The sequence below is a fragment of the Suncus etruscus genome, chromosome 1, assembly GCF_024139225.1.
Source record: "Suncus etruscus isolate mSunEtr1 chromosome 1, mSunEtr1.pri.cur, whole genome shotgun sequence".
Taxonomy (NCBI): domain Eukaryota; kingdom Metazoa; phylum Chordata; class Mammalia; order Eulipotyphla; family Soricidae; genus Suncus; species Suncus etruscus.
The window spans coordinates 191,159,534-191,186,682 of record NC_064848.1 but is presented as its reverse complement, the minus strand read 5'-3'; the positions used below and the strand labels follow the sequence as shown (position 1 = coordinate 191,186,682).

The 27,149-nt window shown below is 51.9% G+C and overlaps 3 protein-coding genes and 1 long non-coding RNA gene across 5 annotated transcripts in view; 2 read left to right on the top strand and 2 right to left on the bottom strand.

The window, feature by feature from the left end:
- LSM12 (LSM12 homolog) overlaps window positions 1-2,953 on the top strand; it is a 40,472-nt gene extending 37,519 nt beyond the window's left edge. The window contains exons 4-5 of the mRNA XM_049781389.1: window positions 553-679; window positions 1,305-2,953. Coding sequence (XP_049637346.1) covers window positions 553-679; window positions 1,305-1,397 — 220 coding nt within the window. The 3' untranslated portion in view covers window positions 1,398-2,953. The remainder of the gene's footprint in view (window positions 1-552; window positions 680-1,304) is intronic.
- Window positions 2,954-10,432: 7,479 nt separating this feature from the next.
- Window positions 10,433-15,927, bottom strand: LOC126020496 (uncharacterized). The gene is made up of 2 exons (XR_007499601.1): window positions 15,890-15,927; window positions 10,433-11,004 (listed from the first exon to the last, which is right to left on the bottom strand). It is a non-coding gene; the product is annotated as an uncharacterized LOC126020496 (long non-coding RNA).
- TMEM101 (transmembrane protein 101) lies at window positions 15,499-21,405 on the top strand. 2 transcript variants are annotated; one of them, XM_049781096.1, is made up of 5 exons: window positions 15,499-15,672; window positions 15,865-16,045; window positions 19,619-19,765; window positions 20,327-20,643; window positions 20,911-21,405. In XM_049781096.1, exons 1-4 carry the CDS (start codon window positions 15,536-15,538, stop codon window positions 20,633-20,635), a joined length of 774 nt encoding a protein of 257 aa, XP_049637053.1. In that variant the 5' UTR covers window positions 15,499-15,535; the 3' UTR covers window positions 20,636-20,643; window positions 20,911-21,405. The 2 variants fall into 2 exon arrangements, with proteins under 2 accessions (XP_049637053.1, XP_049637046.1); XM_049781089.1 differs by having other exon boundaries at window positions 20,327-21,405.
- Window positions 21,406-22,790: 1,385 nt separating this feature from the next.
- On the bottom strand, window positions 22,791-26,824 carry NAGS (N-acetylglutamate synthase). The gene is made up of 7 exons (XM_049779514.1): window positions 26,369-26,824; window positions 25,588-25,862; window positions 25,282-25,495; window positions 24,755-24,935; window positions 23,905-24,076; window positions 23,616-23,798; window positions 22,791-22,944 (listed from the first exon to the last, which is right to left on the bottom strand). Exons 1-7 carry the CDS (start codon window positions 26,783-26,785, stop codon window positions 22,791-22,793), a joined length of 1,596 nt encoding a protein of 531 aa, XP_049635471.1. The 5' UTR covers window positions 26,786-26,824.
- Window positions 26,825-27,149: the final 325 nt, after the last annotated feature.

The following is a 27,149-nucleotide window of genomic DNA, read 5'->3' as shown; positions in this document are numbered from 1 at the left end:
TTTTTTTTTTTTTTTGGTTTTTGGTTTTTGGGCCACACCCGTTTGATGCTCAGGGGTTACTCCTGGCTATACGCTCAGAAGTTGCTCCTGGCTTGGGGGGACCATATGGGACGCCGGGGGATCGAACCACGGTCCATCCTATGCTAGCGCTTGCAAGGCAGACACCTTACCTCTAGCGCCACCTTCCCGGCCCATGACCCAAAAATTTTAAAAGAAAGAAATGTTTGCCAGTCTTTGTTCTAGGTTGCAACTAAAGGTGAATATGGTGGTTGGAAAGTATTGTGTGGTATTTATAACTAAGGTTGGTTTGCCACTGAGTTTTCTACTGTTTTCCAAGTCCTAATGCTTCACAGTAACTCTTTTGGTCCCTCCACAGAAGAAATGTGTATCTATCTGATTGCTTTTTCTAGCTAATGATTCCCAGGAAGTGTTTCTCAGCTATTTCTCTCTGTGGCCTGCTGGCATCTTGTGAACTGAAGTTATTTAGTCATCAGACAGGAGGTGTGGGATGGCTGCTAGAGGTAACTTTCACCTTCTCTCTCTTCCTTCCAGCATTAAAGACTGTAAATGGCAAGAAAAAAACATCGTAGTCATGGAAGAAGTTGTTATTACACCCCCGTATCAAGTGGAAAACTGTAAAGGCAAAGAGGGGAGTGCACTGAGCCATGTACGGAAAATAGTAAGTGAAAGAGCTGTGCACCTTTACTTAGGGGAAGGGGCATCCTCAGCCTCAGGACACTCTGCCCACACGCAGACCCTTTCTCCTTACTAGGAGCATCTGCAGTGGTGTTTGGGCTGCACCACTGGGTAGGATTGGAGAGAGTGCTCAGCTCCATGTCCTCTGCATTGTGGCTTCTGGAATTAGCCAGATGATTCTGCAGTATTGGGCCTGAGCAGCTTTCTTCTCTGGCTTCTTTTTAGGAAGGGCTGGGTGGCATCTAATCTATCTGACATGTGACTTTCTCCACTGAGTTACAGCATTTGTAGAAACAAATAGTACAGAGAAACCAGCATCATGGAGCTTAATTCCCAATCAGCTTTGCATCTGCACTTGTGAAGGGGCCTTAATAATCTTTCCTCTTTTATTGTGGTTTATGGATGCATCTTCTTTGAGCCCGTTTTAGCTCAGACTGCACACTTGGTAAGCAGCCCTGCCTGCCTGTGGCTGGGAGTGCTGACACACAGCAGGGCAGGAGTCCCTGGCTAGACACCATACGGGGCTGTTGACCCAGGGAGTGAGCTGTTGGCTGCATTTTCTGGCATGACCATCTTCTTTGCTGACTTGGCTGCATGGTCTTTTGCAGGTTGAAAAACATTTTAGAGACGTGGAAAGCCAAAAGATACTGCAGCGTTCACAAGCCCAGCAACCACAGAAGGAGGCTGCCCTGTCATCCTGAGTCCACACACACGGACACTCTTCCAGCGTCCAGCCACGGAGGCGGCGGTGGTGGCTTCGGCGGAGGCAGGCCGGGGGAGGGAAGGGATCCTATATTTCTTGTTGGCTCTTGTTAACAGAGGGCCAGCATTTCCAAATCTTAGACTTGAACAAACAAAACACCCAACAAAAAAGAACAAGAGAATAATTTAAAAGTTGAATCATTACTTGACTAACAGACTTCGGTCCACCATGTCCTTTTCACAGTCCCCTCTTGGAACAGTCACCTTGTTAATTTTATTTTTTTGAAAACTTTTCTGCTCCACCCTTTCTCCTCTGACTTTCCTTTCCTAGTCTGTTTCCCTGGCATTCTGTTTTTATATAAGTGGCTCTACTTGCCTTCTGAGTGATTGAAAGACACTTTTACATCTCTTCCAAAATAAAAGTAACAAGCTGACTGTGACACTTAAACTGAGACTAGAGCAGCAGACAGAAGTCTCACTTGAAAGTTTTTGGATTTTTTTTTCCTTTTTTTTTTCTTTCTTTTTCTTTTTCTTTTTGCACAGGGCATGGCTTGAATTAGTTTTATTTTTCTTAACTTTAAATATATATATGAAAATATATATTAAAATGTTCTCTAAATATTTTCTGCTTCTTGCAGGTCTCTTTTTAACTAGATCATGGCCGTTCTTCCCAATTCATTCCTCTGAAAGTAAAAAAAGTTGCCCTCCCCAGCGCCCTTCGCCTGGCAGCTTAACTTGGTTCCCACCAAGAATCTCCTGCAGCACTTTGTGTGTGCGATGGGACTCGGCTGGGAGAGTTCCTGATGGTGTTGGAATCGGTGTGTACAAGCCTCACATCAGCCAAAGCCTCAGGATTCCCTTTTCTGCCTTTTGTCTTACTTGATGGTACTAGAAGCCCCTCCTTGCCACTCCCTGTCTCCCAAGTTGGGAGTCCCGTTGCCCCCTGGTCCTCTGCCCTCTGCAGGGAGAGATGTTTGGAGGGCACATATCACATCCTCCATGAGGGGTGATTTTCTTTCTGAAGAAACTTGGACTACACGAACCCGAGCCTCAAAGTTGGTATTCAGAGCTTCTGGCCCAGGAGAAAACTTGGGTGCCCTATAATTTCTCTTCTGCCAAACTCCTTTCATGATCCCCTCCCCCTTAAATCTTACAAACTTATGACAGTTTGTATGTGCTCAGCTGATGGACAGAACCTGGAAAGATTTTTCTGGCTTTCAGCCTACTAGTCTGTCAGGTGTGAGTAACCCACCGAGATTTGGCACCTGTTGTTCCTATGCCTGCAGGGCAGTGCCATGGGGCAGAGTGCCACTGTTTGTCTGGCACTGAGTGGGCTTTGGGGGATGCTCACGGGATCAGCTTGAGCTTGGGGGTAAAGTGGGGGTTAACTACACATTTTTTTTTTTGGCCATGATCTCTTTCCCCTTCCTTTCTTTTTTTTAATTAAATAAATGGATCAAAATTAAATAATTCAAGCCCTGCCTTCAAATTGAAATTTTTTTTTTTTTAGTATTGTTTAGCAAAAACAATAAAACCCAAATTTTTTTAACCATCACTCATGTCTTGGGTTTGTGCGTGCTGTAGAGACCCCAGGGGAAGGGGGTCTGAAATGCTTGTATTTGGTTTGACCCTTGCCTTTAGAGTCTCTCCTTCCTTCCTTGTGCCAATCTGTCTCCTTCTGCCCCTAAGAATTCATTCCCATATACAGTGCCAAGAAGTCCTGTGGGGGGACTGAGCTAGCCAGGGAATGATCCTGGAATCTCTCTTCCTTCCCAGTTAATCTCTTGGTCTGGGATGGAAAGAAAACAGAAGCCCACTATTTTGTGGGGTGAGGGAGGGGGTAGTTCCCAAGTAGTATTGGGACCCACTGAACCTATACTGGGCCAGCTGATTCATGCTGAGCTGGGAGCCCCCAGAGCGCCACTGACAGTGCTGGAGGCGGACACATGATGCCCAAGTTTGAACTCAGCCCCTCACTCTCCCATTTTTTATGTTTTTATGTTTGTTTTGGGACCACACCCGGCAGTGCTCTGGGGTTACTCCTGGCTCTGTGCTCAGAAATTACTCCTGATGAGGTTCTGGGAACTACACAGGATGCCAGGAATCAAACCCAAGCCAGCTGTGTGCAAGGCAAGCACCCTACTTGTATTGTTCTAAAGCCTTGGATTTTGTAGTTTAACTACACTTTTTTTAGGGGGGGAGGGGATGCCCAGTGGTGCTCAGGGGCTGCTCCTGGCTCTGTTTAAGGGTGCTCTTGGAGGTGCTTTGGCTCTGGCTCTTTTCTACAGTTGTCCCCAGAGGTGCCTTTCAGTTCAGTGACTTTATCTTTTATTTAATTTTTTTTGGGGAGAGGGAAAAACCGCATTTGGCAGTGCTCAGAGACTGCTCCCAAACCATTGCTGGGGTGACTGAATATCATGCTGGGCACCAAGAAGTTGACTGCATGCAAAGCAAGTGCCTTAACCCCTGCCCCTCTCTGGACACCTGACAATGAGGTGTTTTTTGTGGCTTAACACTCAGGAATCACGTTTGGTGATACTTGGGGGGCCATATGGGATGCTGGCAATCAATTCAGTTTGGCCACATGAATCTTAACTGTAGTGTTTGAAATAATGTATGTGTATCGGAACAAAGGATTTGGTTTTGATTTTTGTTGTAACCAAGGGCCTCTTCCATGTAAGGCAAGTGCACTGTTGCTAAGAGCTTTGGAGATAAATTAGAGGCCTTGACCTTTTGCTTTCCATACAAGAGCTCTGGCTTTACAGGTAGTCCCCCCAATAATGTTGGGGGTGGCCCCAAAACACACCTCTCACCCTGACGATACAGCAGGTAGGGCACTTGCCTAGCATGCAGCCAACCTGGGTTCAATCCCTAGCACCTTATTTGGTTCTTAGGGTGTTGCAAATAAGATTTACCTCAGGCCAGCTTTGAGTCTTCAAGTCTAACAGTATTCAAGCAGACAGCCTCGACCTCTCAGATTCTCATAGCCCTCACTCCGTCCTCTTCTCTGGGGCTTCTGAGGAATGTCTTCCATTTTTACATATCATGTGTTTTAGTTGAGCCTCTAGGGCTCAACACTAGGACTAAATGACTTGTTGGGAGCTTCATTGCTGAGCTAAAACAGAGCCTGAGACCTCATCTGTTAATGGGCTTGGGAGATGCCTTACGGACTGGAGCATGGGGCCGGGAAGGTGGTGCTAGAGGTAAGGTGTCTGCCTTGCAAGCGCTAGCGTAGGACGGACCTCGGTTTGGTCCCCCCAAGCCAGGGGCGATTTCTGAGCGCATAGCCAGTAGTAACCCCTGAGCGTCAAATGGGTGTGGCCCAAAAACCAAAAAAAAAAAAAAAAAAAAAGGACTGGAGCATATGCTCTGCATTTGGGGTCTCCAGGTTTGATCCCTGGCATTGCAGGGTCTCTGCTAAACACTACCTGAGCTACTACAGGCACTGAGCTGAGGTTGAACACTGCCTGGTGTGGGACAAATCCCACTCTTATTCCCTCTGAAATAATGTCCTGTGATTTTCCAGATAGTTAGCATGTGGACTGCCCACTTTTTTTTTTTTTTTGGTTTTTGGGCCACACCTGGTGGCACTCAGGGGTTACCCCTGGCTCTGTGCTCAGAAATTGCTCCTGACAGGCATGGGGACCGTATGGGATGCCAGGATTCGAAACTATCAGTCCTGGGTCTACCGCTTGCAAGGCAAATGCCCTACCACTGTGCTGACTCTCCAGCTCTGGACTGTTCACTTTTGTTTGCTCAGTTTTGAGTAGAACAAGGTGGTGTGCTGTAGAGTGGTATTGAGAATGCAGAAATAGTCCCTAAGCTGAAAAAACATTAATTGGAAATGAATAGTGGCTAAGGATTGGTCCCTGACACCACCCCTGAGCACTACTGAGTGTGGCCAGAAATGAAAACTAATGTGAGCAGAGAATTGTATGCACATAGACGAGAAGTTTTTCAGTGTATCCTAGCTGGGGGTCATTCTTTTTTTTTTTGGGGGGGGGGGCATACCTGACGACGGTCAGGGGTTACTCCTGGCTATGTGCTCAGAAATACTCCTGGCTTGGGGGACCATATGGGATGCTGGGGGATTGAACTGCAGTCTGTCCTAGGCTAGCGTGGACAAGGCAGACACCTTACCCCTTGCACCACTGCTCCGGCCCCTGGGAGTCACTCTTTTATACACATATTCATATGCCTCACACACAGTAACCACTTGTCTGAATTCACATATACCATACACACATGCATACACACTTTTATATCCCCTCACATTTGGGGGGGTTGGGCCACTCCTGGCTGTGCTCAGGGGTTACTCCTGGCTGTGTGCTCAGAAGTTGCTCGTGACAAGCTTGGGGGACCATATAAGATGCTGGGAATCGAACCCGGGTTGGGTTGGTTGCAATGCAAGGCAAAAACCATGCCGCTTTGCTGTTTCTGACCCCATGGATCCCCCCCCCCCACTTTTATATGCCCCATAGCCAGTAAACATTTGTCTGTTTTTTTATTTTTTTATTTTTTTTGGCTTTTGGGTCACACTGGCAGCGCTCAGGGGTTACTCCTGGCTTTATGCTCAGAAATTGTTCCTGGCAGGCTCGGGGAACCATATGGGATGCTGGGATTCGAACCACCGTCCTTCTGCATGCAAGGCAAATGCCCTAACTTCATGCTATCTTCTCAGGCCCATTGTCTGCATTTTCTGGTCTCTCTTGCTCTCTCTTTCTCGCTCCACTACAGAGCTGCATCCGTTGCTGGTTTCCTGGTATTGAAATGTCCATGCAGTTTGGTGTAAACCGCTATACACAGTGAATTGACAGTAAATCTGTGTTCATATATTGGGCCTCATTTCACACTGTGTGCTGGATGAACTTTGAGATGAGTTTATTTCATACCATAAAGCCACACGACTCCTGACAGGAAAACTAGAAAAGAAGTCATCTTCTTTTTTTTTTTTTTGGTTTTTGGGCCACACCCGGTAACGCTCAGGGGTTACTCCTGGCTATGCGCTCAGAAGTCGCTCCTGGCTTGGGGGACCATATGGGACGCCGGGGGATCGAACCGCGGTCCGTCTCCTTAGGCTAGCGCAGGTAAGGCAGGCACCTTACCTCCAGCGCCACCGCCCGGCCCCAAGAAGTCATCTTCTAATCCTCAAAATATGGTGTATGTTTTTCGTGTCCTGAAGGTCCTTTCTGACACTTATTTACCCTGGCAGTTGAGTGCTTTTCACGATGCGCAGCATTGTATTTCCGTGGACATTGTGAATTCACAAAGCACTCTAGTTGTTATCTTAGAGATTGGACTGGGCTAAGATTACTTTCCAACTGAGCCATTCTCCCTTCTCTTTCTTTAAAAACAAAATTTGGGGGGTGTTACACATGCCGATTACTCCTGGCTCTGCGCTCAGAAATTGCCCCTGGCAGGGTTGAGGGAATGCCTGGATTCGAACCACTGTCAGTCCTGGATAGGCTGTGTTCAAGGCAAACACCCTACCTCTGTGCTATCTCTCTGGCCCCTAAACAAAAAAAAAATTCTTTTTTTTTTTTTTTGTTTTTTGGGCCACACCCATTGACACTCAGGGGTTACTCCTGGCTATGCGCTCAGAAATCGCTTCTGGCTTGGGGGACCATTTGGGTTGCCTGAGGATCAAACCGCTGTCCTAGGCTAGCACTTGCCAGGCAGATGCCTTACCTCTAATGCCCCAACAAAAAAAATTTTAAGACATACTGGGCAATGATCAGGAGTTACTCCTGTCTCTGAATTAGGAATTACTTTTGTGGTGCTTGGGGGACCATATCGATGTCAGGGACCTGCTCTACTGTCACCCCAGCTCGGGGGTTGGGATAGGGAACACTTGGCAGACCGGGGGTCTGCTGGTGGTGGTCAGGGACCATGCAATACACGAATGGAACCTGGGCCTGCAGTGTGCAAAGTCTTTGAGCTATCTAATCTTAGACCATATGTCTTTTTTAATTAGAAGCATTTTTTATATGTAGTCATTTATGATTAGGTTTCAGGTATACAATGTTTCAACACCAGTCTCTTCACCAGTGCCCACTGTTCTCTATCAGTCTCCTATCCCTTTTTGCTTCCCACCAGTCTGCTTCTCCAAGAAGCACTTTTTTGGGAGGGGTCCCACACCCAGCAGCGCCTAGGAGTTACTCCTGGCTTCGTGCTCAGAAATTGCTCCTCGAAGACTTGGGGAACTATATGGAGTGTCGGGGATTGAAACTGGGTCTGTCTCGGTCAGCAGCTGCAAGCAAGATAAACACCCTACTGCTATGCTGTCACCCAGGTCCAAGAAGCACTTTTTTGTTTTGTTTGTGAGTCACACCCAGCAGCGCTCAGGGGTTACTTCTGGCTCTGCACTCAGAAATTGCCCCTGGCAGGCTCCGGACCATGTGGAATTCTGAGATTCGAACCACCATCTATCTGCGTGCAAGGCAAATGCCCTACTGCTGTGTATCTCTCTAGCCCCAAGAAGCACTTTTTTTTATATACAAACTTTGGCTCTGTGGTTTATATAGTATTGTTGTTCATAGGATTTCATACATAAGACTTTAACCACCTTTCAGCACCACTTTCTCCTAACCACTATGTCTTTTTCCAGAGTCACTTACGAAACCTCCTGGACAGAGTGTGAAGTTACTCTGATTTGCTATGTCAGTCACCCTGTGGCATATATATCTGGCTTGCATTATGGTGATATATTTAAGTTTATCCTTAATGGTCTAAAGGGATTCTGAGTCCAAAGCAAGGATACTTTGCTTTTGTTGTTGATTTTATTTGGGGGCCACATCTGTGCAGCGCTTGAGGGACCATATCTGGTTCCAGGATTGAACCTGAGTTGACCTACAAGGCAAGTGTCATACCTGCTCTATTTTTCCAGTTCCTGCTCCATTTTTATGTATCTTTCTCCTTCCTTCCTTCCTTCCTTCCTTCCTTCCTTCCTTCCTTCCTTCCTTCCTTCCTTCCTTCCTTCCTTCCTTCCTTCCTTCCTTCCTTCCTTCCTCCCTCCCTCCCTCCCTCCCTCCCTCTCTCCCTCCCTCCCTCCCTCCCTTCCTTTCTCTCTCTTTTCTTTCTTTTTTGTATATCTTTAGTTTCTAGTTATTTGATGGAAGACTGAAGGTAGAGTTTTGTGTTATTCTAGGGTCTTACCTAGTTGTTATTATTAGGGCTTATTCTGGCTCTGTGCTCAAGGGCCACTCTTTTTTTTTTTTTTTTTTTTTGGGTCACACCCGGCAGTGCTCAGGGATTATTCCTGGCTCCAGGCTCAGAAATTGTTCCTGGCAGGCACGGGGGACCATATGGGATGCCGGGATTCGAACCAATGACCTCCTGCATGAAAGGCAAACGCCTTACCTCCATGCTATCTCTCCGGCCCCTCAAGAGCCACTCTTGGGGGGAACCTAGTGCATCGCTGGGGATTGAATCAGGGTTGGTTGAATGCAAGGCAAGCTCTCATATCTGCTGTGCTCTCCAGCACTGCTCCTGTCTTGGCCATGAGAATGTGAAAGGGGGCTGATCAATGGGCAGTTAAAAAAAAAAATTGGAGTTGGGTGGAGAGCACTGAGCTGGACTCGAGGGTTGCCTATCTTGGGAACTTTAGGAAGAAGGTGAGATCCTCGGTCACAGAAAATGTTTTGGCCTTAGATAGGGGCATCCTTTCTGGCATGATAAAGAGGCCAGGGGAGAGGGTGGTTGAATTACAGGCAAGTTGAGATTTGGTAGGGAGGTGAAGAAGGCCCTGTGAGATTACTGAGTACCTCTTAGAGGCATAAATTGTCGTGTTTAAAGTGGAATGGGAACCTGATGTTTGTGTGAGTCAGGTAGACTGATGCAGACACAGTAGGGGGGTGGTTGGAGTTAACTTGGGGTGTGTGTGTCTGTTTTATAGATGGTAAGAATAGACATTTCTGTTGATGCAGCAGGGAACTCTCCCATTTGAGTTCAGAGGTTTCTGGTACCTACACCTTAGTGCTGGCTAGAGGAATGCTGTGCTGTCTCGTTATCCCAGCACTGTGTGTGAGGACAGGATGCTCCTGGTGAGAGGTGTCCTTGAAGCTCAGCAGAAACCCTGGAATTCAGAAATGCCAAGGATGCTTGGGTCCCTGTGGGTTGCCTCCATCTCCCTGTTCATATCCCCACACTAGCACCCAGCACAGACTGTCCTGCTTGAACACTTTCATAACAGCAACCTCACTGCTGTGGCTGAGACATGTGATAGCTGCCTTGTGTCTCTTTGTGTTCAAGCAGCAGCTCAGCTGTGGAAGAGAGCTGTGACTCAAGTCTGCTGCCCGCTGCTCCTTTTTCCCAAAGCACACCAGTAACAGTCAAAAAGGTAAATAAAGGGGACTGGAGCAATAGAACCGCAGGTAAGGCGTTTGTCTCGCAAACATCCAACCCATGTTTGATTCCAGCATCCCATGCGGTCTCCCAAGCACTGCCAGGAGGAATTCCTGAGTGCAAAGCCAGGAGTAACCTCTGAGCATCACTGGATGTGACCCAAAAACCAAAAGAAAAAAAAAAAAAAAGGAAATAAAGATCTTTGGAAATCTTGGTATTAGTGGAACTCAAGGGCACTCAGAGGGTATCATGTTACAAGTATCTTTATATGAGTTTGGTAAACCAATAGTATATTTTATTAACTTTTCTTAGACCAAACATTTACAAGTCTTGTCATCTTTGGAAAGTGGAACTTTGAGGGATGGAAAGACAGGACTATGGTTAAAGGGCTTGCTTGCATTTTGGACTGGCACTGCATTTCCTGCCATAGCCATTTCCATTACCCTTAGAGTAACCCCTAAGTATTCTGGGAGCAGAATACTGCCAGCTGTGGCCTGGAAACAAAGAAATAAATGAGTTGGCGCCTTGAGCTGAAGGTTGTAACAACCTTCTGCTGTAGTATTTTCTCCAGGATCATTGGCGGTGAGCTTTCTCCTGCTTGATGCACTCCAACCAATTGATTGAATTCAGTGGAGCTCAAGTGGGATCAACCAAAGGTGTGGATTCGTTCGTATCCTAGATTCATACTGGCTTACCTGCTGCTCCTTTTCTGAGAAAGACATCTATTCATAGTTCATGACTTTTTCTGGGGGTGAAGGGGCACACATGTCTGGGCTCAGGGCTTTCTCCTGGCTCTGCACCCAGAAATCATGTGTCGTAGTACTGGGGGACCAGGGGTCCAACCCAGGTTAGTTAGCCACATGCGGGGCAAGCACTCTACCTACTGTCTTGTTGCTCTGATCTGATCATGACTTCTGTTTGTTTGCTTTTTCTGGGGCTGTGACCAGTGGTATTTGGGTTACTCCTAACTCTGCTCAGGAATCACTCCTGGCAGGCTTGGAGGGCCATTTGGGATGCCAGATATCGAACCCAGGTCAGCTGATGCAGAGTGAATGTCCTCCCCACTGTGCTATTGCTCCAGCTCCTGACCATGACATCTGGAAGGGATGTTCTGTGGCACAGAGTAGGACATGTCTGGGGGCTCTGTGTCTCCATGGTTAGAGCAGAGCGGACTTGGGTTTGGGGGTCTGGCTGTGCTGTTACAAATCAGCAGCGTGAGTCTGCAGCTTCCATCAGTTTCTTGGCCTCCGAAGTGAGTCTCAGCTGAGGATTGAGGAAAGCTTTAATGAGAGTCTGGCCCTTGGCAACTCTCCTTAATGTCACCATCACTCTCCCGAGAGTCCTGGGGAGGGCCAGCAAACTCCCGTGGGAGCCTAAAGAGAAAGGAACTTGTTTGGCCTCCTAGGTCCCCACACCCTGGTTCCTGAACAACCTTTTCTGGTGCAGGGTGCTTCTTCCTAGGAGACCTGAGTGGAGGATTTAGAACGAGGGTCTTGTGAGGACCAGAGTAGGAGTTCTTAGACTATGTGATGGTCGTGGGGATGTGCGGGTGATTTAAATTTCTGGTAGGGCGAGGGGGGAAGACTGTGACATTGGCTTTTGCCCATTCTAGGATAGACTTCAGCAGGGCTTCAGCTGCCTGCCATCCCAACAGATAGAGTTGTGGAGTCACCTATTCAGGCCAGGTTTGTTTCCCTGTCTGTTCACCAATTCCTGGACTTTTCCTCACATGTCCCATACCTCTGGCTCTGGCTTTCCTAGAGCTCTGCTGCTCTGAGGATGTGCTTTCCAGAGGGTTCTCATATACTCCAGCTTGGTCTGACTGCATCCCTTCCTTGTCTCCTGGGACTGTGGGAGAGAGTAGGGACCTGGAGGGTTTAAAGGTCAGCAGCTACCCACCCTTCCAAGTACTACTAGGTGTGGCCCAAAAATCTAGACAGGAGAGTGGTGGCAATGGGTGTGTGTGTGTCAGGCTTCTGTGGCTTTTCCAGAAGTAGCTACAGTTGTGAGGGGTAAAGTGTCCTTGAGGACAAGTCTTGGGGACCCCCTGAGTGGGGACTGACTTGTTTCTCCAGTACAGCCAAGACAAGGTGGTCTCCGCTCCTGAGTGCCTGCTGCAAAGCCCAGTGCCACCCCACCACTCTGCAGAGGATAGCTACAGCCTCCCTCTTGCTGGCAGCATACACACTACTTGTCCAGGTCTGATGCAGCCAGTGTAGGCGCCTTGCAGTTACTTGCCTGTGGGAGCTGAGCCAGAGCACCTCCGCCTCCTGCAAGTGGCTCCCCCCCTTTTTCTGTGGGAACCTGGGGACTGCAGTGCTACTGCTAGTGCCCTTCGGGATCTAGTTAGTGGGTTGCCTGGGGGCACAGGCTTCCTGGAGCAGCTGGGCCTCAGCCAGAACCAGCTGACCTGCCGAGCCTTGGACTTTTCAGCCACTCTGGGCTCACCTGGACCTCACTACCAGCTCAGTAACCTGGGTGCCTGAGGGCCCTGGGAACCCAGAGCAGTTCACCTGAGTCGAAACCAATGCTACGGGGCCCAGCAGGGCTTGGGGGACTTTACTGTCTGTGCTAGTTCTTATTGGCAAAGAACAGCAGCCCTAATCACAATGCCAGTCCCTCTCTCAACAAATGACAAATGACAGCAAGCTGGATGCACCTTATAGGCAATCAGCTGCAGAGCCTGAAGTTCAAAGTGTGGTGGGCATCCGGACAGTGGTCTGGAGACTGCTGCTCACCATGTGACACAGCGCATGACACAGTGACCGTCAGGACTGATTAGGGCATTTGCATATGGTCAGTTGGGCCAACCTACCATGCACTACCATGCAACCTACTAAGATGACAACCTACTAAGATGACTGCTGTACTGGCTGTCATGGGCAGTTTGGATGTCAAAAGTGTAAGTGCAGATGGGGCTCCAGAACTAGGGAGGCCTCTGGAGAGGTGGGTGAGGGGTGCTACCTAAAGAATTGAAGGCAGCTGAGAGCAGACGAAGGAGAAAAAGGAAATGTTCTTCACAAGAAGTCTGAGGGCTCAACTGTCCGGGCACTTGTGAGAGGAATTGGGAGGTGCAGTCACCTAGTCTCTTGACTCACCTGGACCCCTTTGAGGAAAAGGACATGTGTAAAAGTGGAAAGGGCGAAGCCCAGAGAGGCTTCCCTCACCCTGATCTGCCTTTTGTTTAGGCGGTGATGGAGGGATTGGTGGCTAAATCAGGAGAGGGTGCTGGTGGAGAGCAGCAGTGTTTCCGTGGGTTGGGACTAAGGGAAATGGTACCATTCCTTTGCCTGCCCATAGTTCCTAGTGGCTGTGTGTCTTGTCCTGTTGAGTGAGGCTGAAAATAGGTGAGGAGAGGGGAATGGAACACATTGGAGGGGCTGGAGCTATAGCACAGCGGTAGGGTGTGTTTGCCTTGCACACGGCCGACCCAGGATGGACCCAGGTTCTGCCCCCCTGCATTCCATATGGTCCAGAGCCTGCCAGGAGTGATTTCTGAGCACAGAGCCAGGAGTAAGCCCTGAGCACTGCTGGGTGTGGCTTAAAAGTACCCCCCCCATAATAAAATTTTCATTTCATTATTCACTTTATAAAAAATAAGCCACGATTGGAAAACAAAGTGGTGCTGCACACTAGATCCTGATCCCAAGAGACCTCACAACTGTAGTACAATGGGGATTATGTTTATGGTATGGGGTGGCACCTGGGATGGATCTTCAGCCCCAAATCCCAAGATAGGCACTCCCACCACTGAGCCAAACCCCTAAATTCCACTAATGCAGGGATATTCAAAAGGTGGGTTCATACCTAGTGATTGGGAAGATTGCTGGGATGATATTTGGGGGTCACTCCCAGGAGTGTGGTAGCAGGATGAAAGCCAGGGATGAAGCCACTACAGCTCTTCAAGCATCTCCCACACCTATTGGGCAGTTTTTCTCATTCTATGTGGAGATTTCCTCAATGCCAGAACACTTTCATAGTCCAAGTTCCCATTTTTTTCATTTATGTGGCTATAATGCCCTCTCATTCTTTTGGATATGCCCAGAATTGATCCTGGTCACTTTCAGAAAAGCAAATTGTTTGGTTTTGAAGTCACACCAGCAGCGCTCAGGACTTATTCTTAGCTCTGCTCAAGGATTACTGCTGGCCTATAAATGTGTGATCATACAGGCATACCTGATTTTGGGGTCAGCAAGGTGAGCTGGAAAAACACTTCCTGATGGAAATGATCAGGGAAGTGCTTGTTGTAGTCTGTTCCAATAAGGACACTGAATCTGCATGTTGCAGTGCTGGGAGTGGGTCCCAAAGTGGCAGTGGCGGTGGTGGCAACACCCCCACCCCCTGAAGCCTAGAGCTGCTGCCTCTTCGTTACAGTTACCGAGCATCTACCATGAGCAAGACATAGTAGCCAAGTCATATCTTTTCACTAGTCACACCGTATGGGGATGGGACCCAAGTCTCATGACAAGATGACCCACACCCTGTACTCCTGAGCTGTGACACAGTCTCCACCATCCTCAGATGCATCCTGTTTACCAGTCACTGAAGAACTGAGTGAACAGAGACCAGAAGTCTGGACCCAGCTGGAGCTGTCAGTCTAATGAGGGCAAAGTAGTCACTAATAAAAGTATCAGAACTAATCAGTGTGCTATGTGGTTCAAAGGGAGGGGTCCCTGATATGATAATGTTTCTTAAAAGGGGCTTCGGGCTAGAGTACTTAGGGTGCTCTTACCGTTGGTAGGGTGCTTGCCTTGTACGCTGCTAACCTGAGTCCAATTCTTGGTATCTGATATGGGTCGCAATCCCTGCCAGGAGTGACTCCTGGGCATCGCTGGTTCTTGCGCCAAAACAATAAAATAAAAGGAGGGGGGGGGGGCTTAGCAGCATCTGATATGGTTACCCAAGTCCCTGCAAGAGTGATCCCTGCTCCTAGAGCCTGGAGTAAATCTTGAGCTCAGCTGGTTGTGGTCTTCCCCCCAAAGTGGGTGGGGGCAGATTAAATTGGAAGAAGCCAAAGGAGAGCCCGAGAGACCAGCTGGAAGGCTGCTGCAAGCAAAGATGGTGGTAATCTGAGCGAAGGGAAGTGTCCTGCTGGAGAAATTGGTGCTATCCCATTGCAGGTGGCTTAACCAGAAGAATTTAAACCGAATTCCTGTGTAAGGGAGAAGTGTGTATTGTATAATTTCTTTAACCCTTGTTACTAACAACACTGTCTCGGCTAAACCTCCCAATAACTCTTGAACGAGGTAGCAGCCAGTGTCCCCCCACATCTCAGATGTGTTTTGGAAAGTATGTAACCCAATTTCAGGTTTGAACCTATTCAAGCATCCAAGGACTAGTTTGCATCAGTATGATGTTCAAGGTGATGACCTAAACCCACTGTTCCTTTAAGTTTTTAAGAGCAATTATGGGGGGGGGGGTGTAAAAAAAAAAAGGCAATTATAGAACTGGGGCCCTTAAGTGTCCATGTGCAAGAGGGGAGGTGCAGGGGGCACATCTTGCTGTGCTCAAGGCTCACTCCCGGCGGGACTCACTCGAAATGCCATACGAAGTGCTCAAGATCGGACCCGAGTCTGCGGCGTGCAAGGCAAAGCGGCCTACCCTACCCTACCGCGGTGCAGAGTTCCCAGGCCACAAGAAACCGGCCGTGAGCGAGCACGCACGCATCACGCCTCGCCAAGTCCGGAACTGGAGAGCAGCGGCGCTGGTTTCCCGACGGCAGCGAGTGCGGGAGGGGCCGGAAGTGGCGCGCTTCTTCCGGCGCCGGGTCCGGCGGGGCGGGGCGGAGGCCAAGATGGCGTCCAAGCTGGGCTCGCGGCGCTGGATGCTGCAGCTCCTCATGCAGGCGGGGGCGGCGTTGCTCACGCGCTGCCCCTTCTGGGACTGCTTCAGCCAGCTCATGCTGTACGCCGAGCGGGCCGAGGCGCGCAGGTGAGTGGGCCCCGCGGCGAGGTCGGACCGGTGGGCAGGGGAGGGAGCCCTGGGCGCGGGTGGCCTGCAGGCTCAATGGGCAGCGCCTGCCCCCCAAGGGGCTGCCCCTGCTCGGGTTGCAGGGTGGGAGTCGTGCCCGCCCCCCACCCCCAGACACCCACCCGCGTGGCTTCTCCTCGTCCTTGCTCGCAGGAAGCCCGACATCCCGGTGCCCTACCTGTACTTCGACATCGGGGCGGCCGTGCTGTGCGCCAGCTTCATGTCTTTCGGGGTGAAGCGCCGCTGGTTTGCGCTGGGGGCCGCCCTGCAGCTGGCCATCAGCACCTACGCCGCCTACGTCGGGGGCTACGTCCACTACGGGGATTGGCTCAAGGTGAGCGCGCAAGGCCTCGGGGTGGCGTGCAGGTGGCCTGGCCTGCCCTGACCCCTTGGGATGGGGATAGGGGGCAAATGTAACAATGCCCAAGTTTGTGGGGACGAGTACAGGCCAAGCATGGAAGGAAAGCTCTTCCGTGCAAACCCTTCTTTTCAGAATGTGGAAACTGAGATCTAGAAGTAAAGGAAAAATAATCAAAGATCCACCCCTGTTCAAACCAAACTCTGGGTCCAGAACCTTTAGTTTGAAACCTTTAGTTTCATGATCTCGGACTCCTGTCCTGACCCGGGGGATGGGGTTGGGCGAAAATGCAATTAAGCCCACGCTTGTGGGGATGAGTACAGGCCAACTCTGGAAGGAAAGCTCTTCAATGCAAATCCTTTTCAGAATGTGGAAACTGAGGCCTAGAAGTTAAAAAAATAAAATAAGATCAGAGATCTGTCACTGTTCAAACCAAACTTTGGGTCCAGACCTTAAGTTTGAAACCTTTTTTTTTTAGTTTCGTGATCTCAGACTCTAGGGGAGAATAGCCTAGCGGACCTTGTGGCCTCCGGTTTTGTCACATTTAGCTTTGTGGAGCCAAGAAATACTTGAAATTGTGCCCCCACTGCAAGGCTCCGAACTCGGCCCAGACCCGTAGGGATGGGTTTGTACCGTTTTGGAACAGGGGACTGGATCTTTGCAAACCTGTGCTTGCAGAGGACAACTTTGCTATTTGGGATGTGATCTTTACTTCCTGTAGGATCATGAACTGTTTTGTTTTGTGTTTTGGTGTTTCTCGGCCATACCCGGTGATGCTTATTCCTGGCTATGTGCTCAGAAATTGCTCCTGGCTTGGGGGACCATATGGGATGCCAAGGGATCGAACTGCAGTTCGTCCTAGGCTAGCACGGGCAAGGCAGACGCCTTACCACTTGGCACCACCGCTCCGGGCCCCATGGAGTTTTTTTTTTTTTTTTTTTAAATCTTTTTCCTTTTTTAGGGGGAAGGGGCAGCGCATCCTAAGAGTTGCTCCTGACAGTATTTGAGGTACCCTGGAGTGCCAAGGATTGAACCTAGGGCTTCTGTATGCAAAACTTGCACTCCAGTCTGATGAAATTTCTACTTTTGTTTTTGAGGGGGAAGCACTTCTCCACGAATCCTTATGGGGCTCTCCTGGATAGCCTTGGAGCAGAAGGCAGAGTAACTAGTTCAGTTTTGTCCAGGTGGTGAGATGCTGCTTGTTCCCAGTGGCACTAGAGAAAGTCAGTGTTGGGGATAGGGACTGGGACCTTTGCTTTGCAAAGCATGTGCTTTGGCCTTTTAGCTATCTCCTTGTCCGTGGCCTTTTTTCTTTTCTTCTTTTTGAAAGAAACTCCTAGTTCTAGTTATTTTTCATTTTGTACTCAGGAATTACTTCTGGTTGTGCTTCGTGGTCCATATGGGATGCCAGGGATCTAAACTAGGTCCACAAGTGCAAGGCAAACATTTTCCTGATGTACAGTATACAATGACTCTGAATTCACCATGTCCTTTTGTTCTATTTTTTAAAATAAATTATTTAATTGAATCACTATGAGATATACAAAGTTGTGATTGAGTTTCAGTTTGATTGAGATTCAATTTCGAGCTAAGGCCCCCAGTTCCATCCAATCTTTGCCTCTGCTTATCTCTGTAACAAACGTTTTTCTTCTTTTCTCTCTCTTTCTTTTTTTCTTTTTCTTTTTTTTTGGTTTTTGGGCCACACCCTGTGACGCTCAGGGGTTACTCCTGGCTATGCGCTCAGAAGTTGCTCCTGGCTTCTTGGGGGACCATATGGGACGCCGGGGGATCGAACCGCGGTCCGTCCAAGGCTAGCGCAGGCAAGGCAGGCACCTTACCTTCAGCGCCACCGCTCGGCCCCTCTTTTTTTCTTTTTTTTTTTTTTTTTGGTTTTTGGGCCACACCCGGAGGTGCTCAGGGGTTACTCCTGGCTGTCTGCTCAGAAGTAGCTCCTGGCAGGCACGGGGGACCATATGGGACACCGGGATTCGAACCAACCACCGTTGGTCCTGGATCAGCTGCTTGCAAGGCAAACGCTGGTGTGCTATCTCTCCGGGCCCCCCTCTTTTTTTTCTTTTAGACACCTGTTTTGTTTTGTTTTGGGGCCACACCTGGCAGCACTCAGGGGTTACTCCTGGCTCTGTACTCAGAAATTGCTCCTGGCAGGCTTAGGGGATCATATGTGATACTGGAGTTGCGTGCAAAGCAAATGCCCTACCGCTGTGCTATCACTCTAACCCATAGACACTAGTCTGCAGTATTGTTACTGAAGGGGTATCATGCATATCACTTTATCTCCTTTCAGCACCCAATTATTTTTTGTTTTTGTTTTTCTGGGTCACACCCTGTAGTGCTCAGGGGTTACTCCTGGCTCTATGCTCAGAAATCGCCCCTGGCAGGTTGGGGGTGGGGGAGGGACAGGACCGGATCACCATCCTTCTGCATGCAAGGCAAATGCCCTACTTCCATGCTATCTCTCCAGCCCCACAGCACTAAGCTCTTGTCCAGAGTGATCATTTCCAACTATAATTGCCATACTGGTCCCTTCTATGCCCTAACTGCACTCCTCCACAATTTGTGGACCATAGAATGATCCTCCTGGTCCTTGACTCTATTATCTTTGGGATATTATTACCATACTTTTGTTTTGTTTTTTTTGTTTTTTTGGGGCCACACCCATTTGATGCTCAGGGGTTACTCCTGGCTAAGCGCTCAGAAATTGCCCCTGGCTTGGGGGGACCAGATGAGACACCAGGGGATTCGAACCGCAGTTCTTCCTTGGCTAATGCTTGTAAGGCAGACACCTTACCTCTAGCGCCACCTCACTGGCCCCACCATACTTTTTTTTTTTGTAAGGTTTAATACTTTAATCCAACAAAGGCCCCAGACTGGATAGCAGGGCCATCCCCCAAGGAGATGAACCTATACCTTTTTTTTTAAATTTATTTATTTGGTTTTTGGGTCATACCCGGTGGTGCTCAAGGGTTACACCTGGCTCTGTGCTCAGAAATCACTCCTGGCAGGCTCTGGGGACCATATGGGACACCGGGATTCAAACCAATGTTGATCCTGGGCCAGCGGCTTCCAAGGCAAACACCCTACTGCTGTGCTATCTCTCCGGCCCCGACCATACTATTTTTTTTATATCACAAATAAATGCAATTATTCTATATCTCTCTCTCTCTCTGACTCATTTGTCTCAGCATAATCTCCATATCTGTCCATGTATAATCAAATATTGTTACTTCATTTTTCCTAACAGCTGCATAGTATTCCATTGTGTACCACCATTTCTTTATCCATTCATCTGGTTTTGGGCACTTGGGTTATTTCCAGATTCTGTTGATTCTATTGTGATAGTGTTGCAATAAATACAGGGGTGCAGAGGGCTCTTCTGTATCATGCCCTTTTCTGATGGCTATCTTTGTCTCAGCTTTAAGACCCCATGCAAGGAAGTGGGCTTGTTGAGGGAAATGGGCTGGGTGTGGAGCCCAGACAGAAACAGGGCAGTGGCTGCAGCCCTGACCAGGTCCCCTTGCCTTGGCCTAGGTCCGTATGTACTCGCGCACCGTAGCCATCATTGGTGGCTTCCTGGTGTTGGCCAGCGGTGCTGGGGAGCTGTACCGCCGGAAACCCCGCAGCCGCTCCCTGCAGTCCACCGGCCAGGTGTTCCTTGGCATCTACCTCATCTGCGTGGTAGGTTGGGGGACCACCAAGGGGGTGATGCTTATTTGGGAGGGCACTGAAAGCCTGAGACTGGCAGAACACAAACAGGACAAGGCTTACTTGCATGTGGTTCTCAATTTCCTGCCTCCAAGCCCGAGCACCAGGAGAACACGAGGGACTGCTTCTCTCATGGCTGTAGCCTCAGGGGACTGTGGAAGGAATCACAGGAGAGGTTTGGGGCTTTAGGTTCCTGCTAGGACTCTGCTGCATGGAGTTCTTGAGACTGACCCCCTCCCAGTAGTAGGAGAGGCCTATGTCCCAAGGCACATGGCCTCAGTGAGTTCCTGGGCACCATCTTCGTGTGTGGGGTTCTGTATTCAGAAGTGGGAGCCCCAGTTTGGCCATAGACACACCTCCTCTGAGCCCTTAGATTGTGACTTCATGAAGTGCCCTAGCTCTGCTTTCAGGAGTCCTGAGTCTGAGGGGGGTCAGAGGCCGCCTGCAGACCTGCCTTGCAAGTGCTGTGCCCAAGGGGAGAAGCCCAGAGAGGCCCCTCGGCCCGAGGGAGAGCCTAAGACACTGTGTTTCCAGGCCTACTCACTGCAGCACAGCAAGGAGGACCGACTGGCCTACCTGAACCACCTCCCTGGAGGGGAGCTGACGATCCAGCTCTTCTTCGTGCTCTACGGCGTCCTGGCCCTGGCTTTCCTCTCGGGCTACTACGTGACCCTGGCTGCCCAGATCCTGGCCATCCTGCTGCCCCCGGTCATGCTGCTTATTGATGGCAATGTTGCGTACTGGCACAACACCCGGCGTGTGGAATTCTGGAACCAGATGAAACTCCTGGGAGAGAACGTGGGCATCTTCGGGGCTGCTATCATCCTGGCCACAGATGGCTGAGTTGCAGGGCAAGAAGCTAAGATGGGTGCAGGGAGTCTCTGAGGTTCTGTGCCTGCCTCCTCGCTGGTCTAGTTGCTGGTTATTTATGCTTTGGCTGTTGATTGATCCCTGTATGTGTTTGTGTGAGAGAGAGGGAGAGGGAGACTGTATGTTTGATACTGTCTGTGTGCTACTGTATGTTTGCTAGAGTTGCTATGAGGCAGAGCTCTCCCTATGACTGTGGCTGGGTAGGAGTCCTGGTGATGAAACCTTACAGGTTCTCTTCTGTTTACTAGGAGGAGAGCTGTGGCCGGTGTTTCCCCTAGGTTTCCGGTTCCTGAGACGGGAGTAAGGGAGCATAAGGGTGGGTTGCTGAGAGGGAAACAGCATAGAGGACTGAGAAGCAGAAGAGAGCCCATGTGAAACCTCCCCTTTGACCCTAAAAGCTGCATCCAGGCTCCGCAGTGCTTCTGGAGGACAGAACAGTGAGTGTGTGTGTTGACTCGTGGCTTACTTAGGCTTGGGAGGAGTGATTGGACCATTGGGGGAGGGTCTGTACACATCATGTAGGTTCTCAGGGTATGCCAGGAGCAGCCACAGCACTTGCTGCCTCCTACCCTGTGAGCAGGGCAGGCCCCAGTGTGATCTGGGATACGCAGGGGTGGGGCAGCCAGTGGCCAGCTTCCTGGCTTTGTAGGCACCATTTTCAGTTCTTCGGTTATCCTGGTGGGGTGAGTGCCCCCAAACACCAGACCACACAGTTTTCTGAAAATAAACATTTTATATAGATATTTGGCTTTGCGTCTTTGTTTTCCCCACAAGACAATGGGTCATTGACTGTTTTTGATCCAGGAAACCATCATAGACCTCTCCTTAGTCCTTATGTGATTGTCCCACCGTTCCTGGGCTCTCTTCCAGAATCTTCCAGTTCTCCCTGGAGTCTGAGCCTTTGACCTCTCACTGTATCAGTTCTTTTGGGATACTAGAAAGACCTCTGATAAGGGCAGCTAGAAGGAGAGAATGAACTTTGCCTACTTTGAGGTTGAGTTATCAAATGTTAAATATTTGACAAAGGAACAAGTGGAGGCTCAGCGAATGGAAGCAACTGGCTCTTAACCACAGAGCTGGGGTCCAGGTCACACCTGTCTGTAGCTACCATCCAGCTGTATCCCTGATATTACCCCTCTCCCAAGAGAAATATCAACAGCTCCTAGGGCCCCTTCGCACCTCCCCAGAAAGTAGCCCCATCAGCCAGTCTAGTGCCTGTCACACTGTGGGGTTGGAAATGTTGGAGATGTCCGACTTTGGATCTCAGGTGCCACTCCCACAACGACTGAACTAGAAGTCCAAGGGAGAACTTTGGGGGAATGGCCAAAACTAGCTATGATTCTGAGCCTCCCTGAGAAGGCATTGGGAATGCTGTTAAGAACTGTGGATTGTTGGGCCTGGAGAGATAGCACAGCGGCATTTGCCTTGCAAGCAGCCAATCCAGGACCAAAGGTGGTTGTTTCGAATACCGGTGTCCCATATGGTCCCCTGTGCCTGCCAGGAGCTATTTCTGAACAGACAGCCAGGAGTAACCCCTGAGCACTGCCGGGTGTGGCCAAACAACCAAAAACCAAAACCAAAAACAAAAAAAAACTGTGGGTTGCAAAGTGTCTCCTAGCATAAGGGGAGGGACTCCCAAAGGGGAAGATTGTATTACTGGGCACCTCTGTTTTCAAGTTCCTGGGTTCCCAGTCCTTGAGATGTTGCTCCCAGGGGCGCTGGTAATTTCCTCCAAGGGTGAGCTGACTCTTAGACAGGTTTTCAGCTTTTAATCAAAGCCTCCTGAGAAGTTGTAAGACTCATTGGGATATAAAACAAGAGATGGACTATCAAGCTGACTGCCAGGAAGCATCAAAATCGCACAGAGGCCACAGGAATGGGGCCCTTCTCACCCAGCCATTCCCTAGACTAGAAACTGAAGGCCAAGAGTCATGGCTTTGGACACGTGGGTTTGGGTGGGCCCCTTTCCTGGGTTCTCCACTTGGGTACTCTCCTCTGGGTGGAGCAGAGCAGGGCTGCCTCCTCCAGACACTCAGCACGCCTGGTGTAACCAGTTGCCACAGCCTCCATCAGACATGGCTTTCAATCCCTCCTGCTGTCCCAGGATATGCAGGGCTGGGGGTGAGGGTCAGCTGCCTGGGTCAGAAGCTGGCTTGCAGAAGGAGTCTGGCAACCCTTTGGCATGGTTGACCAGTTCATAGGAGTCCCGGATATCAGATAGGCCAAACCAGAAGAAGATCCACTGCTTGTTGGAGAAGCTGCCATCGCTATGCTTGAAGTACCTGGAGGTAAAAACACGTGGGAGTTCGGGGGTTCAGGCAAGGCTCACTAGTCGGAATCCTGCTGGGGCTGGTGCTGATGGCTGATTCTCTGCAGCAAGTCGTTAGCTGAAGAGAGGAAGCTTACCCAAGGCATACAACTAAGGTCAGCTTGAGGATGGTCTTGGATCTGGCCTGGGAGGGGGCCTGATTCACTTCTGGGTGCCCACAGAGCAGGAGAGAAGGAAGTAATATAAAGACAGGAAACGGGCATCCTATAGCCTAGGAAGGGGCTGGGTGCCCTGCATCAAGTAGTCACTGCCCCCTGGGGTCCTAGTAGGGCAGGGTGTGATGTGTGGCTGTGGACATCTCATGTCCTCTACATGTGTTCTACACTACAAAAAAGACTTTCCGGGCCGGGCGGTGGCGCTAAAGGTAAGGTGCCTGCCTTGCCTGCGCTAGCCTTGGACGGACCGCGGTTCGATCCTCCGGTGTCCCATATGGTCCCCCAAGCCAGGAGCGACTTCTGAGCACATAGCCAGGAGTAACCCCTGAGCGTTGCCGGGTGTGGCCCAAAAACCAAAAAAAAAAAAAAAAAAAAGACCTTCCCCGGTGTTGGGGGCAGAGTTGATAAAGGGGAAACAGCCTCCTTGGTGGGTGGACAAGGGCCGAATAGGAGAGAAAGCTGGACATACCACGGGTTGATGGGGTTGGTGACCCTGGAGCGCCAGAAAAGCGTCTGCAGGTCCCTGCGAAGGCATTCCCACAGCATCTGCCCCGAGCCTTGGCCCTGGCGGCTGGAGCTCACCACAAACTTGTCCAGATATGGGGTGCCTCCCAGGACCGGCTCCACGGTCAGGATGGCGGCTGCGTTGTATCTGTCTCGGGGTGGGGGGAGGGGGGGAGAGGCGAGGCAGGCTTGTACCGCTTTCGGGTCCAACCTGCCCCTCCTCTGTCCCTCAGTCCCCTGGGCAAGCAGCTCACCCCTCGGAGAAGTAGATGGAGTGCAGCCGGTGGCGCAGCGAGGCCAAGTAGTCGTCCCGGAGCTTCTTGCCGAAGCTGGTATTCACCAGGGTCACCAGGCGGTGCTGGTCCAGGCTGTCCAGGCTGTGCACTCGCAGCATCCGCTCAGCGTTCTTGAACAGGGTCCCTGAGCCTACGGGCATGGAAAAACGGCTGGCTCCAAAGCTTAGCCCAAAGCCCACTCGCATCCACTCTGGCCCAAATGCAGCTGGGTGAGGGTTCCAGAAAGGGTGGGGGACAATGTGTATATATACACATATATAAAGATGGTTCACTTGGGGCAGAACAGTAGTACACTGGATAGGAAGCTTGGTTTGACCTGATCCCACATAGTCTACCCGAGCTCAGAGCTCGGAGTCAATCCTGAGCACCTCTGAAAGGGTGAGAGAGAGAGACAGACGCAGAGAGAGAACAAAGGAACGAAGAAAGAAAAGACGGCCCATATAGATTTGTGTAATGACCCTCTTTCAAAGTGATGCTTAGGCTGAGTTTGTGCCCAAACTGTAATCCTACCTATTTCCTTTATTCCCGCCTATCGCCCGAAATCCTGTGGCCTGGCCCCGCCCACCTCTCCTAGTCTAGCCAATCAGCAAAATCTCTCGGCTATAGGCCCGCCCAGCTGCAGGCCACGCCCACCATTTCTCACAGCCCCGCCCACCAGTCCACCTCCTCTTGGCTGCTCCCTGCTCTCCCTCCAGGTTTGGGCAAGAGTAAGGGCCCAGGGCTGTGGCATCCATCCCCCCAAAGGCTCCTGGCTCGGCGGGGAGACCGTCTCTCCTGTCCACGCAAACCCAGATGTGGACACCCTCACCCTTGTTACTGAAGAGCTCAGTGAGCAGCGAGCTGGCCGCCGTGATGACGGCCGAGGCGTGGTGGGGCAGGCGGCTGAGCACATCCACGATGAGCCGCATCTGCTGCCTCTCCTTGGTGCTCATCCACTCGGCATTGGTCACCAGGTCCAGGTCACCCGGCAGGTTCACTTTACTCAGGACCTGCCAAAGGGGGTGGCAAAGGGGGTGAGCCAAGCCTCGGTTGGGCCCTTGCCCATCCCCGGACCCTTCTTCTCGCTCATCCCTTTTCCCTTCCTTTCATGGGGTGCCACGGATTTAGTGTCTTTTTCTTTTATTGTTTGATTTTGGATCACACCCGGCAGTGCTCAAGGGTTCCTCCTGGCTCTATGCTCAGAAATCGCTCCTGGCAGGCTTAGGGGACCATATGGGACGCCGGGATTCGAACCAATGACCTTCTGCATGCAAGGCAAACGCCCTACTCCATGCCCTGAGTGTCTTTCTGATGCTCATTCCTGACCCCACCCGCGGGCTCTACTCCGGGGCACACCGTGTCACTGCTGTCGCGCAGGCCGCCGGTAGTGTTGAGGAAGATGATTTTGGTGGGTTGCAGCGCCTTCGCCAGCGACGCGGTCACCTCCGTCGAGTCCAGGAGCACGGAGCGGCGCGCGGCCGTCTCCCCGATGGGGCACAGGATGGGGACGCTGCCGGACTCCAGGCACCACTGCAGCAGGTCGGTCTCCACCGCCACAATGCCGCCGTAGCTGGGAACCAGGGAGAGGTGCTCGTGAACGTCCGCTCCAGGCGTGCGACATCATCGGGGCATCATCGGGGCCAGCGGGGCGGTTGCACTGACCTGGCATGCGGCGCTGGCTCGGCGGCACTCAGCACGGACCCCCCGCCAAAGAAGGGCACGGCCGGGGCTGCATTGTGCCGCAGCGCGTCCACCAGCACCTTGCAGCTCTGGGCCAGCTGCGCCTTGGCCTCCCAGAAGGACAGACAGCCCGAGGGCGCCGTGGGAGCCGGCAGGCCCAGGACCACCAGCGGCTTCATGTCCATGCGCTGCAGGAAGGCGAGCGCGAAGGCCAGGGTGGCCACGTCCTCGGGGGTCTTGAGCACGTCCTCCTCCACCTGGGCAGACACCCAGGCGTGTCGGGGAGGGTCGTGACCCGCTCCCCCAGGCGCCCACTCGGCCCTACCCGCGCATCTTGGCCCTCCTGGCCTGAAAGCCCCACACCGGCCCAGGCCCAGGGGTGTCACACCGGGTTCCTGGCCTCTGGCGCCCACCTGCGCCGCCCTTTGCCCCGTTGGGTCTTGCCATGCCCCTTATCGCACACCCGTGGAACGTGCCTCCCTCCGCCTCTCCCTCGCCCAGCGACCTTGGACTCTGGGACACCTGGGGGGAGGGGAGGGACGCTGGCCGGAGGCTCCTGCCCGGGCTCCCCACTGGCCGTCTGAACCCCCAGATAAGCCCCTGCTGGGCGGGGGGCTTCTCTCGGAGCTCCCCCAGAGTCCTCGATCGGGTAGGCCGCGCCTTGGAGAGGCCCTGGCGTGCTCCATCCCGGGGTGGCCTTTCCTGGTCGCCGGGGGCAGCGGATCCCGCCGTGCCCCCCAAATCTGCTCGCTGCCCCACTCACCTCGATGACGGCGAAGGGCCTGTCCGACGGGTGGTGGCAGGTCTGGAACTGCGAGAGCCAGTGGCGCGCCTCCCCGGGGCTGGCCCCGCACTGGTTCAGGAAGGCCTGGATGTCCCTCTGCACGAGCGAGCGGCCGGCGGGCGCCGCGGGGGACTCGGGGGGCCCCGTGGGCGCGGGCGCGGGCGTCCTGGACGGCTCCTGGGCGGCGGGCGGCGAGGGGGTGCGGTCCTCGGCGCCCTCGGCCTCCTCGGGAGCGGGCTGAGCCGGCGCCCAGGCGGTGCTGAGCCTCCGGCCCGGGCTGGCGCCCCGCGCGCTGCCGCTCAGCCTCCGGGGGACCCCGGCGCCCCGGGGACCACGCAGCCCCCCGCTGCCCGCAGCGGTGGCCCGCAGGGCCCGGGCCAACCGGGCCGTCGCCATAACAACGAGGCGGCTCGCCCCCCCACCGGTGAGCGTCTGGGTCTCCCGGCTCTGGGGGGGCTCTTAACCCGACCTGGGGCGGGGTGGGGCGGGCCCGGGGCGGGGCGACGGCTGGGGGGGGGGTGCTGAGCCGCCCGGGGTGCGTTTGCAGAGGCTCAGGGCGACGTCGGGGGGCTGGTCCGATCTTGCTGGGAGCTCAGAGCCGGATTTGCAGCGGGCCCAGGCTCCTGGGGTCCCAAGTTCGAGGCCGCCTCCCGGAGGGGCTTCTCTTTGGGGTCTCTCCTTGGGGCTCCGGTGATCGAATGGAGTCTAACAAGGGGCGAGGCAGAGAGTTGAGGTGCCAGGACTGAGGGAGGTGCCTGCA